Here is a 16,209-nt window from a genome sequence, read left to right as displayed (position 1 = left end):
GGCAAACAAACTTGTATCATGTCAACAAGTAACACAGCCGTCTCATCCTTAAGGTATTCACTCTCAAAATAGTAAAATAATGGAATTCAGGTCAAAAAATGTATCTTGACTTAAACACAAGTGTCAGGCTCTGGATAGGTGTAGTCTATGTCAAGTAAGACTCATAATAAATTGGTGTACTGAATTTTGTAGTTCTGTTTGGACTGCGTTAGACCCGGCCCAGTCAAACGCAGCAGTGAGACCGGCCACATGTAAATGAAGCAGAGATAACTCTTTGCAAAGAAATGTACTTGAAGCTGCAATGAGCAACAACAGGGACCCACATGATAAGCCACAGGGGTTCTTTCAATCTGAATATAAAGTGAAATGTTGTGAAAGTTGACAAATAACTCTCCGCCGCAAAAGGCAGAGTTCCTCCGCAGCAAATTTATGAGTACTACTAAACGTCAGATCATTGAAGTCAAATAAAAAAGGAGTTATGTGGGCCTGGATTCAGCACTCTGCACAGCTGGATGTTAGTGAGAGCAGAGGTGACTGCACTTTGCAAAATAATGTCAAAAGGTTTCATTTTGGGAAGAGAAATTCTCAATCTCACCCTCAAATACTGGATCCATGTGTTGGATTTGGGGATGCAGTGACCCACATCCCCAAAATAAACTCATCATAGGGAGTTGGTCAGAGACCGCAATTTCCAAAGAGGCCTGGATCCGGAGTCAAAGGAGGACCACCATGATACTCGGTGGTTAAAAGGGCTTAAATATTAGCTCCCTTGCTAATGACTAGCCCCTTCAGCAGCAGGCGAACAGCAGAGCTGGCACCGGGGCCACAAGGAAACAAACACTGCATTAGAAAGCCTTTCACTGCAGAGTAAATCCAAGGAGATAGATTAATTAAAAGAAGACAGAGTGCTAAACATTGATTACGCTATAACGGCTAACAGAGCTGCAATAGGCAGGATAGTCTTGGCAGCGCTCAAAAATCTATTTCCTATACAAACAAGCTAATTTAGAGAAAGTGCAGGTTTCACATATTGTCAGCTGTAAAGTGAATTTTCCAGAGGTTTCAGATTCTACTTTGTTGGTTTAAAAGCAATGATCAGATTTTGCAGTTTTGCTGCAGAGGTTTGCCTTGTGTCACAGTACAGTACAATGTGTGCACTTTTATACCATGCTCTTTTGTGTGGTATATACACTTTTCACCTTCAAATATGTAGGGATGAGGATGAGGGACAATTTAGGGCTAAGCTGAAAGATTTTGTTTTATTAGAAGCACTTACCCCTCATTTTAATAATAATCTACCTCCATAATACTTCCTGTAAGTCGCTTTGGATAAAAGCGTCTGCTAAATGACTGTAATGTAATGTAATGTAATAATTTTCTAACAAAAGAGGTTAATGTTGCTGATTATAATGGCTGCCATCTCCAAACCTCAAACTGTACAAATGACTGTTGTGTTGACTTAAATCACATTCCCTCCATTTCTCCCTTGAACATCTTTGTGTTTTTTTATGACTGCCATCATTCTTCCACAGCCAGGCAGGGGGCTCCAATTGAATCTCTCTTGAGGTATTATCTCTTCATTTTTCACAAACACCTGCCTCTGCATTCCTCTTTTCCCTCCAAGTTTGTTCTCTGGGGCTCTGGCTTTGGCACTGTCAAAGTTTTGGCGTCACTCCACAGAAAGCTGGAAAAGTGAGGTGCAGAGATGAGGAGCGGTTGTTATCTCCCATCTCACGGTGCATTACATTGAATGCCGGTCCTTTCTGAGTGGCGGAGGCAGCACACACACACACACACACACACACACCACACACACAACGCTACAACTTCCAATTCTGCAGGGGCAGCTGTCTTTGAGTCCTAGTGACGCACCTGTTGGCTCATGCATTGTTACCCTGAACCTTTTGATCCTTCCTCATTGGCTTGTGGGCATTCCTCCCCCAAAAGACATTCCACATGACTTGATTGGAGCAAAACAATGTCCACGCCCTTCACTCAAAGAGTACCTGCAGCATCTACGCTCACACCTCCCTCTCACACACAGACAATGTGTAGTATCATCTGCTTTTCCCTAGTACAATGAGAATCAAATCTCCACGGCAACTCCTCCACCTGTTTGTACATAAATCCTGTGAGAATTTCACAGCAATTTCATGCGCATTAATCCTGCCACCAACCAAGAATAAGATATAATCCATCAACTGGGCCATAAAGTTCATAGAATGGACTCTTTTTTTTTTTTGCCTACTGTTACTGCTATATTTGTTCACATCTCTTTCTAGAAGGCATCCCACTGTTTCAGGATAATTGTGAGATCATTTTGAGTTATAGAGAAGATGAGGCCACTTATTTGAGTCCGTATGAGAGCAGCCCTGGGCCTCTGATGGCCGCTGAGAATGCAGAGCAGCTGTCAGCGGAGCAGGGAAAGAAAGAATAACATGCTGTGACTTATTTGTTTTAACAGTGAAATACTTTATTGCAGGCCCCCCTCGCCCCTGTTACGCAGGCTAATACATGTCAGTGGACTGTCAGCTTTGGGATGCTGCTCACAGATGTCTGCATTTATAAAACTTACTGTCACTATCACACGTGCTGGTCTTAAGTGTCTTTTCTGAAGTAGTACAGTGCAATGCAACGCGTCATCGTTTGAGCAGAGGCTGAAGCTTAGCATCCAAGTCCACAAATACCACTACACACCATAGAATTTACATATATATCAAAGAGTATTGTTTTTGGCTTTAACTGTTGCGCCTTAAAAAAGGTTGCCCTGAGAGCTGCTAGAAACAAGTTCAAGGATATTTGTAGTTGTCGTCATATTTAATTCTGTTCAAAGTTTTGTCCTTTACTTCTCTTTAATGCTTTATGTACCCTTTGTATGCTGGAAGCACTGCTATCCAATAAAACCTGTTTAACTGGGAAGATGGAGCCGTACACAAACTGAACCACACGTGCTGATGTGGCACGTATAGAATGAAAAGGTGCTACTGTGTCCTCAAGTTTATGACAATTGTGAAAAATATGAGCAATTCAAATTGCTTTATTCGACAGGCAACGAGAAACTCTAATTTTGCGGCAAACTTGCCTCGAAGATTGTTTTAAATAACTTTGTTTTAAAGCATTGTACTGTATATAGACTATTGCTAAAACCCTAATGTTTTATTTGATCACTTAAAGTTATATATTTCACAATATATCTTCTTTTGTATTGTATTTATATACACTGACACTAATTGGACTGCTTCCAAGCTGAAGCAACAAAATCTCTTATAGTATAGAGATTGAATTTCAGGAGAAGAACACCCACAGCGCAGCTAGGAGCCCACACCACCACAGCACAGCATTGTTTCTGTGCAGTTCAGCTTAATTGGCACCGGGGGGATCCGTGGAAGGAGGGGGATAGAGGAGCAGAAGGAAACACAGAACATTACAATCAAAGCATGTGCGTGGAGCTGATGATAAACCCGTTATCTGCCCTGTCTCCTGGGGGCCTGGGTTCCTCTCTCTGTATAAAGGCTGCTCCATCCTGTTGATGCTGCCAGTAAACACCTTAGCCCTCCCCTGGTTCTGTTCACCCCGTGTGGCTGGGAGCCCGTTCCGGCAGCCAACATCACAGAATAGGACTCCTGGGGCCTGCGGGGGATCGAGCCACGTCTAATTGTCATAATGATCACTTTATCCACAACCAGTTTGGATTGAACGACGATAAGGGAGCACAGCAGAGCAGTGAGAGCATACCGCGGGGGGCAGTTGCATATTCAATTGCTGCGCTCCGTTTGAATCCTTGTAAGCAAAGGGCCTTGTCAGTGGAGGAGACATGCGTGATAGATAAACTTCCTGTCTGGGAGTGTGCCCTACAAATATCCAAGCTAACCCATCTCGTGCCATCACAACAATTTCCGAACAATTCTCAAATTCAAAATCTGAGATGAAGTAAGGATTACAGATATAAAACAAATATAAGGACATTACCTTGAAGATTACAGTGTCTTTGCAAGTGAGATCCATAGAGAATTCTAAGAGCTACAGTCATATTACACACAATTTATGTCTAAGTCTTGCAATATTTTCAATATCACGAAGAAGATCTTTGAAGAACAAACACCACACAACAACACACAGTTGGTTGAAAGATATCTAAATGTATATAACTGATGTAAACATTTTCAAAATCTACATTAAGTTAAAAAGATATTATTGAGAAAGGACAAAAAGACAAAAAAAGGGGTTAAAAAATAGAGTCACCATGTGACTTTTGGAGCAACAAGCTATCTTCTTCAAACAATGAATATAATACAAAGACACGCCCTCAAATACATACTTAACAAGGGCACCAGACAGAGCAACTGACCATCAGTGCAGACTAGAATTTATCTTTTGGATGCGTATATTTTTGTAAACATATTTTGGATAAATTAAAAAAAGATGCTTCATGTCATTTTATCACTTTTCTTTTTACGGCCCTGCCCTTGTTTGTTTTTCTCAGAGAGGGCTCACAGCCAAACAGAAGTAGAACCAGCAGTACTTACCCTATGACACCTCTAACATGACAAAAAACAATGACAATTTTACATAGGATTTTTTTTCTTTTTTTTTCCAGCTCTTCTAAGAGAGAGAAAGAACCCCCTCAGTAAACGCCTCATTATTTTACACAAAGAGAGCAGGGGAAAGCAAAAGGATATCACAGGCATTCAAGTATATATACCCAGAGTATTGGGTTACCATGGGGGGTATAAGAACCTTTATAGGAACAATATGGGAGAGATTAAGAAAGCCATTAACCAATCTTGTGCGAATTAGCAGAAAATGAGCAGTATGCACAATGTGTGCTGTATGTACAGTTAATTAACAGTTAATAGCATAATGATTAGCAACAATCCCATTTGATGAATGACTGCTTGTTTGGTGTAATTATATGATTAAATACTAATAGTGAGCAGGCACCACTTTCAAAGACTTTGTCTTGGCTGTAGATGTTCCTCACACGTTTACATAGGTGCAAACAGTTGTGTTGTAAAGCTTAGTGTTAAGGCTCTAGCACTTTAGTTCTTTACTCTAGTAATGTAACAAACTATATTTCATACTCCAGCCAAGGTCCTTTCCTCTTTCCCAAATTACATCCATATTATCATGTTACCTCTGGAAATCCTCCAACACTATTAACATTAAAGGCGGGCTTATTCCTACCTTGAGGCCATTCTGCACCAGCTTGTGTATGTCCAGGAAGGGCTCCTTGATTAGCTCGAGGTCATGGTTGAGTATCCTGACAATTCCCTCTCTCTCCAGGACAAAGAGCCGCTGGGATCCATCCCCACAGTGCACCACGGCCACCGGCTGCCTCAGACCACTCAACACCTCCTGGGCACAGTAGCAGTTGTGTTTGTGTTTCCTGGGTAACAAGGGAGACAAAAGGTCAGAGACCGACAGTGGCCGTGAATAATCCAATTATAAGGTATCAGGGTCATGATGGAATCTGAAGCAGTAATATTTGGAAGGAAGCAAACAATATTCAGCAGTAAGATATCACTTTGCAAGTACTTGATACATGTCTCAACAGACAAAACTAGCAGGTGTGCTCTTTTTCATTCTCCTGCCATTGGTTTAGAAGTTGGGTGTTGCATTTTGCGAAGGCTCAGTGAGGTTTTTCCACACCTTTGCTGGTTTAAAAATGTGGCGACTTGCCGTTTGCCGAGGTGGGGACATTCTTAACCAGAAGAATGCAAAATTGAAATGCAAGAAAATATTTCAGTTAGTCATAATATCTATTATAATACAACCAAAACCTCTTACTCCTCTCTACATCACTGTACAGAGGGAGACGATTGGTCCGCTCTACATCAAAATACCAAAAAGTGCACTATCTCTGTGGATCACATGAGGAACACATGAGCACTTGAACGTCTTAATTCCTAAAAACAAAGGCCAAAATGCTAGCCCATAGCTGTGATTTAATTTAGACACTCTCCCCCAGCCTCTAATATAAGAAAGTCCTGCTCATTTACCTGAGCAGACCTCTCAGAGAATAAGGACCATAAGGGACAAATGAGCCTCTGACTCTTTAACTTTTGGAAGTTAGTTGACTGAATGTTGGTTGTTGCTATTGAGGCGCACATACTGCTTGGCCCTCTTGCCTCGGGGAAATAAGAGATGAAAGGCATCCCCCCAAAACCAAAAGTGCAAAGCCCTCCATGATGCAAAGACCTTTGCAGTGAGAGAGGCAAACAAAATGACGCAGGATAAGAATTTTCATTATGTGAGCAAAGCTGAGCAAATGCAGTCTGGACAAACTTTAGGATTAGAGAGAAGATGGCATAGCATTTCTGTCTGAGAGTATGGACCATGTCAAAATGGACCAGTGAACCCAGAACATATTTCTTTAAAAACATAAAAAAGCACGGGTGAATGTCATGAATCTTAACTCATAAGTACTAATGAAGCCAGAAAGTTAACTTGGCTGAAACACATTGAAAAAGTAAAATATGGAGGAAATAAACCAGGCTACAAACCTTTTCTCGTCTTCCAAGTAGTTGGAATCTTGCCCTTGCAGTTGCTTTCGTTGAAAATCTGGAAAGCACAGACTGGCATCTCTCCTCCCATAGTATTGGCAGAACTCATCCACATCGGCCTGGAACAGTTCTAGCAAACACAACAGATATAGACATAGAAAGAGGCTCTTACACTTTCTGTAGATACTGCATGGTTTAATGATTTCATACACAGGGCTCGTGCAGACACCAAAACCGGAAAAATCCAATACATTTTTCTTCTAACATTGTTTCTTTGGTACTTCAGCTCTGTGTGTGCACATTTCTGTAGATGTATGCGGCTGTGCATGCATGAGAATGTGCAAGAGAGGACTAAAGAGTAGGAGAGAACCGATGTGATGGTCTTGTGTGTTTGGGAGGGTTGGAATTAGGCTCGATGAGCCAAACCAAACCCTGGCTGGACTGGGCCGAAATGAACAAGTGAGATGAAAATGGGCCAAACCAAATGGATCGCAAATTAGAAAGGGCCCTGCTGTGAACTATGCCTCCACTGGAGAGCTTAAAGATTGCCTTCTTAATATAAGTTTACACTGTCATTATTTTGATTATGCTTCGGACTAGTCCTAATGGATTCCTATGAAGGAACTCTGAGACTGGCTTTCTTCAAAGTCCATACAGCAACATAGTGATGCTTTGCTTGTTTGTTTTTTTCCCTTTCCTTTTACATTCTTAACCAGAAGACACAATTAAATGCACAGAAAAATCCAGTTTATTGTCTTGTCTGATTCCTACCAGCATTTCTACAGTGTAACAAAGTGTGTTTTGTGTGAAAGCTTTTTGTTGTATACCTCTCTCTGCAGCCAACTGAAGGCAGCAAATACACAGTGATATTCATCTGCAGTCTCAAATCTGACTGACCTTTCAAGGTATAAAGTCATATTCCCCTAATCCAGCTGGTCCAAAGACTCTGCTCATAAAGCCTTAACACACCCCAACATAAGCCAAATCAAGACTGAGAGACACTCATATTTACTTGGAGATCACAGAGTGTTAAAACTGTCGTAATTATGTCATAAAAGTTCACTTTATAAGGCTATTTGTATGACATTTAAATTAGCAAATTATCTCTGCGCCCAATAGTTGAGGGATACAGCATGTCACAGCTCTTACTATCGCCTGTCAAAGTCAGCATATCAAAATGCCACTTCAGTGTAGTTGGATGGTTTTCATTGTGCAAAACTGTCTCCATTCCAATGTAAAAAATATTGAATGATTCCTGAAATACTTAGGCATCCCTATTTGTTTTTCAGTGAATAAGTCTTGGCCACTTGTTCTTTCCATTAAACAGGTCCGACTGTTTTTCATTACTGAGCAACACTCGGGCACAGCATGCAAATTGAAAGAGTCAACCTGTTTAATACATGTAATTCCGAATAAACAAAACATGTTTTCATGGTGATAGATTGCATTGCCAATCAAAGAAGATGTGTTTCCAAATGGTTCCTGAGTTTTGTTATTCCTTTTCCAAATCAAAAGGTGGTCTAACAATACATGGTATCAAATTTGTGATTTGTGATATTGGGCTAAATAGAATTGACTTGACCTGGCTTCCTGATTGTATACTACTAAGTTAGTATGTGAATTCAAGGTACAACTGCCATCTCATCATTCCTTACATCTCTTTGGCCGGTTTGCCTAAAATGTTTCAATACCAGAGTCGAAAGAGGTATGCGTAAACATGGCAGTCACACGCAGCTACGCCTCCAGCCTCTGCAGTCACAACACTATTCCCTGGAAAAAAGCAAAGTGTGCAGTGGGTCTCAGAGGCCCTTTGCGACCTAAAAACAATCTTAGCAATATTGTTTCCTCTAGTCAATCCCTCAGAGGACAGAGGAGAGCAAATACACCAGTGATAAAAACACAAACAGGACTCTCCCTGTCCCTCCTTTCATCTCCCTCTCCTGCCACACACCGACCACAAGAGCTGACCGCACCAAATACTGGAGGTGATAGGATATCCCCTCAAACATCTAAACACAACATGAAGATCAAACACACACAGACACACACACACACACACAGAGCTCTGGCTATACCACCCACTCACTTGCGTCTCCAGTTATCTTAAGCATGCTGGTTGGGGACCTCGGGTGCAGGATGGGGGGGGGGGTTGTGAGTGGAGAGGGGAGGAAGATACGAGAGAAGAATTTGGGAGGCCTCCGTGCAGAAGTGAAAGTCAAGGCAGTAAATGTCTTTATGGAGAAATGGGGGCTAAGTACATGCCCCGATCAAGGGGCTGGTAGGAAGTTTGATGGGAGCAGGACGACAGTTATGGATGCAGTAAAAGGCTACCGTTTCATTTGAATTCCTTTGGCCAGCGATTTTGATTTAGAAAAGTTAAGGAAATAATATTGTCTGTTCATGTCTGTGGTTCTATTTACTGTTAACTGCTTCACAGTTGTAACTGTTTATGCAAACAACGCATATAACTCTATTGAGAGATTTATCTCTGCAATAGGATTCAATCTAATTAACCAATTTAATAAATATTGTAATATTTTAAGTAGGGCTTGCATTATGTTAGTCTGTCATGTATTAACACATGGTCCACCTTTATTGTACATTGTGCACAGAAAAAAAGAGCAGGAACCAAGTAAAAGAGAAAAAGAAGAGCATGCAAAAGAAAAAAAGACAGGAGAGAAGGAGCAAAGAAGGGGAGAGAGGGAAAGAGGGAAAGAGGGAGAGAGAGAGAGACAAACTCTGTCCATATTCCCGGCTCCTCAGCGCTAAAGTTATACTTCCATCTGGTTATCTTCCAAGGCAACCTGGGTGGCCCACCCAAAGTACTTGACATCTTGATGCACTTCAGCAGTTTTACATACACACAACCTTTGTAGAAAAATAAATGTGTCATTCGTCACCACATATGCTGATCTGTGGAGGGCTGGGGGGGGGGCACGATGGTGAACAGAGGGAGGGGGTGTGGACTCTTCTCTGGATTCCTCTCTTAAGCTTTTTTGGTTTGATCCGCTGAGCCATATGTCTGTTAGCTTCTGAGCGAGTAATGTAGCCGAACTTGAAGTGTTCTTCTTCTTCCCGATCTCTGCTCTGTGGAGTCCCACTCACCAACCTCCATCGTAGTTCAACAGCAGTACAAGATATGGGAGCAGGCCATTAGATGCAGAATCAGATGGACTCTGATGGAATGTATGTGTTTGATATTCGACTTGAGCTGAAGCATACCATGTGGGTGGGTTGCGGACAAGTGTGTTTGAAACTGTTCTCTGTTTGCAAATCTCGGTAGATCTAATCAGTTTGTATCAACGGAGATTGGAAGAAGACTTTGCTGGAGGAGAAGAGACAGTCAGAAAGTGTTTGATCATGTTTGGTATGCACTGTGAAGGCACAGGTACCTCTGATGTTGACAACCTTCAAAGGAAGTTCTGAAGACCAAATGCTTTCAAAGAGCAAAGGGGTTCCTATCATTTAGCAGTACCATCTCCAAAAGGAAATCTGTTGCATCAATGTGTTTTTTTTCTCTGGTCTGCAATATCATAGTATAGCTCATAGTCTGAGATGACAGGGGTCAGTAAAGCATCGCTTAGATTCATGTGAACTTACTAGTCAAATAAAAACATACTGGTGGCAGAGAATGGGACACAGGTTTTTAGGGGACAGTCTATGTCTGAGGGAGGCAAGGTGCCTGACAGTCATGTCTAGACCTCAGCTAGGGTGCTTATGCATCCCGAATAGAGAACCAACCCCAGGAGTTGAGTCTGGTGAGCAGTATCCAGGAACAGGTCATAAAATATTTCACTTTGCTCCAGTCATGTTTTCTGGTTCACTGTTTAGGCTGGGTCAGCTTTGGTTAGTGAATTTTTTCACTCCCACTTTTTCCAAATCTAATATTTTCCATTCATGTCAGGAAATGCCTCAAATTGGCGAACTGTTGCTACATTCAAGCGCTTCAAGAAAAAGTTTGCAAATTTATGCTGATTAAAATAAACTTGCATGATCCAAACAAACCGAACAGAGACAAGAGAACATAACTTTCTGCACCTGGTGCCATAAATACAGCTAGACTGAATATTGTGTCATAAAAAAGGCTAAAATATTGCAAGACCAAATGTGCTACATCAGACTGCCGACTAATCAGCATACTATATAGGCAGTGTGTGGCAAGTCATTTTACTGATGCATTAAAGTGCAACAGTAAAGCAAGGAGCGAGGCAGCGAGTAGGCAAACGGGTAAGACAAGCTCAGCAACAAATGGAGGTGAGGTCAGATGAGGTAAGAGCTGGATAAATAAATATTCACAGACCAGACTACTGACGCACCACTTCTTGCATAAGTCCAAAAATCTGCCAGTTCTACATGTGCAGGCTGAGTCTCAATGAGAAATGAGGCCTGCTGTGAATTTTAATTCCTCACAATCAGAGGTGTCAGTTTCATTTCAAATGCATGGGAGACCGAAAGGAGCAAGTATAACGTATGCCCACGTTCACTTACTCTATTCTTGTGTGTATGTTTGCTTGCGTATCACCAGGTAACCACACAGGAGCTATAATTCAAGTCACATTCATGGTCATTATTATCTGTGTAATTACCTGGTATGTGCCCCCTGCAGGTGTAGTAGAACTCACGGCAGAAGTCCTGGCAGAGCCGCGGCAGGTCTGGCTCCCTGTGTGGCATCTTATCCATGTCCAAGGAGTGGAACAACACCTGGGCATTGGGGGAGCAGTGAGCACACTTGATCTCCTCCAGGAGACGTCCACACTCGGTGTTGTTGGTGGAGAAAATCTGGAGACCACACACAACAAGGACCGATGCCTGATTAAAATGTTCGCCTGTTAACTTTTACTTCTTGAATTCAGATGGTAGGTTGCGTTAATAAAAACAAAATAAAGTGTTTCAAAATGATTCCCGTGAGTCAAAATTACATTTTAAAGGCAAATATTAGCCCTTAAAAGATTTCACCTACATTTTTTACAACATGTATATATTAGCCCATGTAATGCGTTAAAAGAATGGTTTGGAATAAATATTGAGGACGTTCCTACAATAAAACACAGAGATGCCTGAGCACTTTCCATTCCCCACCAGACTTTCCCATTTAACAGCCTTAAATCAGCCAGTTGCCACACAGAAAGACAACGATCTCTACTTAACACAAATTCTCTAAAGTTACAACACATCCAGAAAACAACTGTCTGTTAACAACATCTTTCTCCCATATGACACCCACAAAGTGAGATACTCTCTTGTTGGCAACAAGGTCTAAGGCAACACTAGATGTAATAAACCCATTACCTCACATGCCACATCACATGTTAAACATCAATGTAATCAAGTATGGTTAAATTCTACATGATCCTTAGATTTGAGATGTGGTTAGCTATTGTTAGGGTTGATACTGTGCTGAACAGTTTGTTTGCACAGAAACTCTTTTTTCCTTGCATCATTTGATGAATGAAGAATGAGGATGGAGACAGAAAGTAATTTGCATGGTGTGAAAGTCTGCAGCATCTCTACAGTACCACGATCTGCATGAACGTTCACACCACTCACACTGCAAGGACACTCCAAATTTGCACTGGTAGAACTGGTATAGCCTCTTACCTCATTTTCCCAATAAAACATTTCTCCAGAGATTTTACAATCGCAATGTACACAAACTGAATCATAACAAAACCCCGTACACTGATGTTTTCGCATTTCTATCCTAACAACAATTTCTGTATTATGCAATTTGATATCCTTTGATACCAATTTGTTAAACATTGAGGTTGGAACACCCTGTCTGTTTGGAGAAATAAACAAAGAAATCATCTAATTCACTGCCTACTTACCCAAGTTCATAAACAGTTAAAGTCAAATTACAATTCCCAGGTCTGACAGATCGCGAGCATGAAATGAATGGAGCCAAATAAGAGCCTCAAAGACTGACTTGGGGTCATTACGCAAAAGTACACAAAGAGTTAATCCAAAAGAAATTAGCAGGATTATTTACATAACAAATTAGCTGTAATAAAACACAATGTAATCTGTTTTAGGTCAAGAGCAGTGCTGCTTGGGCAGCCAGGCAGGCAAGGCTGGTAGTGCTTTGCTCTGTGTGAGGTCCATGTGTAAACACCAATTTAGAGATAGACAGGCACATCATTCCCACTCTGGTATCAACAAATTAGCAGTCTGTCGAAGTCAATTAGACCAGCGGACCCAAGGCCAACATATGGATGCCTTACACTTCGCTCTGACAGCAGCAACAAACTGCAACTGGTGGAAAATGTGCTGTTTAGCAGTTATTCAGGGCTGTGTTTACCCAACAGGTAGCAGAACATCTGTCAAAACCTTGAGGGTCTACCTGAAAGATATACTAACATATACATTAAATCTTGAACAGAACTGAAGATGGAAAAAAAATTCTGGTCTAACTGCGATTCCATGGTTAAACTCAGATCTGAATCCCAAATTTTGTTCTATATTTGATCTAATTGTTGACGTTTTCCTAAAAAGAAAAAGGGAGCTCCAGGCTGGCTATGACCTTGCATGTGTGGTGTGTTCCTCTGTCTCCGTGCCCTCAAAACCCATGCCATGCAGTGTCGTGGGCATGCCTGCCCTCCTGCTCTAAATTGCCCATTGATTCTGTGTGCCATGGGCTGGCACACGGTCCACAGAGAGTAGCATTTGTGTGCTCTCAGCCATGCCCTGTGTCCATATGTTGCTGGGATGGGCTCCAATGTTGCCATCATCCAAACCAGAACAAGTGGACCTTTGTTTGTTGTGTTTTGCTGAATCTCGGTGAATATGTTCCTCAAAAGCAGGCATAAAATGGCAATGAGGCTCAGCTGTTGCACGTTTTGCTGAGGACACGCTGAAGCAAGTCAAGAACAGAGCCGTAATCAAATAAACATGGAGCCATAAGAAACTAAAATAGTAATTGAGGAATTACCCGGCTATTTCAGAGGTTTACATTACATTCTCTAAAGTTGGCATCACACCAAGCTGCAATGCATGGCGTCACATGGGAGAACAGCTGTTACAGGATTTCTTCTTTCTAGGATAGCATCTGCATGATTGCCTTTGCCAAAGAAATTGCCGGAACAAACATATTAAAATACAATGCCGAACTTGGAGAAGAAAAAAAACCTAAAAGAAAACCACACTAGCCTTTTAAATGCAATAAATCAGTAACACTGTGCAAACCTCATATGGTCGGGGAGACTGGGAGAGGGGGAGAGCACTGATGGAGGCAATGCTATGCTTTAACAAAACACTTGTCCTCTGGGAATAGGTGTAAGTTGGCTGGCGGCATGGGGGGGGGGGGGGTATAGTGAAGGACACACACCCTCTCAAAGGCATTACACTTGGACAGGGCTGATGACTGGGGGGGTGATGTTCTCCAGTTTCTCCCATTAGTGGAACCAACAAACACAATGGTGTTGTTGTTATTCTTTTGCCATAATCAGAATAGGGCTCCGTGTGTGGGCAGTGTAGTGGGGAGGAGGAGAAGTCGAGTTGTCCCATTCAGCCCCCCCTCTCTTATTTGCATGACTTGAGCAAATTAAATGATGCAATATGGCTTTTTGTCGCAACACAAAGTGAGATACCACCCAGCAACTGAATGGTTCGAGGTCTACAGGAGAACGGCTCCAGCGTGTATCAGCTGTACAAGTTTGACGCGCTCCTTTTATCACTTCGGTCGTTGCCATAGCGGTCAACACTGAGAGCGCGAGCACGGAACGTGTCGTGGAACGTTCGGCTGTACGTCAACAAACTTCCTGTACGTTAACGCCGTAACGACACGGAGAACTAATGGCTGTCAAACACGCGGCTAATAAACATTATCGTTATCAGCTCCCAGCTTACGGGCGAAAACGTGTCGACGGTTCGCCACCGGGCTCCTACTTTTTTTTTTTTTTTTTTTTTTTGGGGGGGGTAAACGGTTCAACAGTTAGGCTACCAGGCTGTCCCTCTCTCCTGACAGTTACCGCTGACTGGGGCGAGAAGTAACGTAAATCGGTCAAATGATTACCATGGTAACGCCGAAGCGCATTGCACGGCTACGTTAGTGTTGCACGTGACTGTGTAAAAGAAGATACAAAATGACAAAATGAGAGAATGTATCCTCAAAACATGAAACATTATATGTTCAGACCAGGTAAGAAAAAAAAAAATGTAACAGGTAAGCCCTTAAATAAAAGATGCATTATATGAGCAAAATAAGTTGATATTAAAGGGCTGTTACGTGTATTATACAGGTTTAAAGGTGATAACAGACTACAGACAGCGTGTTACAGGGAGAACCTTTAGGTGGTATTAAAAACACACAAAGGTATGGTAAGGTCACACACACACATTAGTTATGTAAAAAAACAAAACACTTTTCCATCAGGACACTCAGAGTTAACACAGCCCAGGGCTATTCATCCCCACACTCAGAGCTAGAATAACAATACAAAAGGGCTGTGAATGAAACGCATCTCCTCAGGCGTTGAAGCAGTAACCCCCCCCCCTGTCCTTTATAATGTGAAGGAAATGCAGCGTGGTGCATGGACGTCAACCTACCCGAGCATCCCTGCGGTGCAGGATCTGGAAGGCGGCTCTCCTGGTGGGACAGCAGGACACGCGGGGATACAACCTGTGGCAAACTTCTCCGCTGCTGCTGCCGTCAAGCAGCACTTTTCGCTCCCTTTTCTTCAGCCGCTTGGGGAGGCTTCCGTCGTAACATCTTCTCCTCCTGGGGCTAATTTCTCCCCTTTCGCCGAACTTTGCATCCCCACATTCCCACACGCTGACCGCGACGGACAGCACGAGCACAAATTGCAAATGCTTCATGGTTTAAAAAAAAAAAATAAAAAAAAATAAGAAAAAATAAAAGATCACAAAATTGACAAAAATATGAAATTACAATAAAAAACAAAACTCAAGATTTGTGGTCCCCTTTTGTAAATAAGGAGTGGGGTTAGCCTGCAATGCAGTCTATGTATTTATTTAATTTTGGCTATATTTCTCAAAGCAGCAGAAGCAAATTGCAACAAGAAAAATTACAAATATGCTGTTTAATCAGAACAGGTGTCCTACATTTGACTCACTGCTATAAAGAAATCTGTTTAAATATTAATTATTTTTGCTTCTGCTTTGCCTATATAGTAAAACTCAGAAATAAAACAAAATAAAATAAAATAAAGGCAAAACAATGACACAATTTATCCTGATGAAATCAAAAAAGTCAAAACCCCAACTGCAAAAGACGTCCCTTTAGATGTAAATCCTTTAAAGCACAACACGGCGGTTTGTGCATGCACGGGGTCAAAAAAAAACATAGAAGACATAAAAGTTGTCTCTCACTAAAGTCCTCAGACCGCTCACATGTTTCCCCGTGCTCTTTCCTCCTTCTTTTTAACCAGCGCGCGAGAAGAGGAGCGAGCGCGGTGACGTATGACTTCGCGGGTGCGCGCATGTGGCCACAGTCGCGTCCACGTCGCGGTAAACAGTTACCTGCTAGAGCAGAGGACGGAGAGTGGGAGAAGTGGGAGACGCACTGTCGGGCTCCATCGGCTTCAACAGTAAAGACAAATATTACTCATGTCTGTTTCTGCCTTAACTGTGTGATTTAAAATGTTATATATAGAAATATATGTACTTATTTTTTGATTGGTAACTGTGAGCCCAACAGTTCAGTTCACTAATGATACAGGATAATAACCTAAAGGTTGCTCTGCCCAAT

General features: G+C 41.9%; 1 protein-coding gene across 1 annotated transcript in view; it reads right to left on the bottom strand.

Annotated features, from left to right (window-relative positions):
- The window catches only part of hhip (hedgehog interacting protein), a 33,798-nt gene extending 17,960 nt beyond the window's left edge, over positions 1-15,838 (bottom strand). The window contains exons 1-4 of the mRNA XM_054604241.1: positions 15,048-15,838; positions 11,090-11,282; positions 6,504-6,633; positions 5,185-5,386 (exon numbers count right to left, since the gene is read on the bottom strand). Of these exons, the coding sequence (XP_054460216.1) occupies positions 5,185-5,386; positions 6,504-6,633; positions 11,090-11,282; positions 15,048-15,317 (795 nt within the window). The 5' untranslated portion in view covers positions 15,318-15,838. The remainder of the gene's footprint in view (positions 1-5,184; positions 5,387-6,503; positions 6,634-11,089; positions 11,283-15,047) is intronic.
- Between the last annotated feature and the right edge of the window lie 371 nt (positions 15,839-16,209).

Source organism: Anoplopoma fimbria, chromosome 9 (genome assembly GCF_027596085.1).
Source record: "Anoplopoma fimbria isolate UVic2021 breed Golden Eagle Sablefish chromosome 9, Afim_UVic_2022, whole genome shotgun sequence".
Classification (NCBI taxonomy): domain Eukaryota; kingdom Metazoa; phylum Chordata; class Actinopteri; order Perciformes; family Anoplopomatidae; genus Anoplopoma; species Anoplopoma fimbria.
This window is presented reverse-complemented; position numbering and strand designations above follow the sequence as displayed.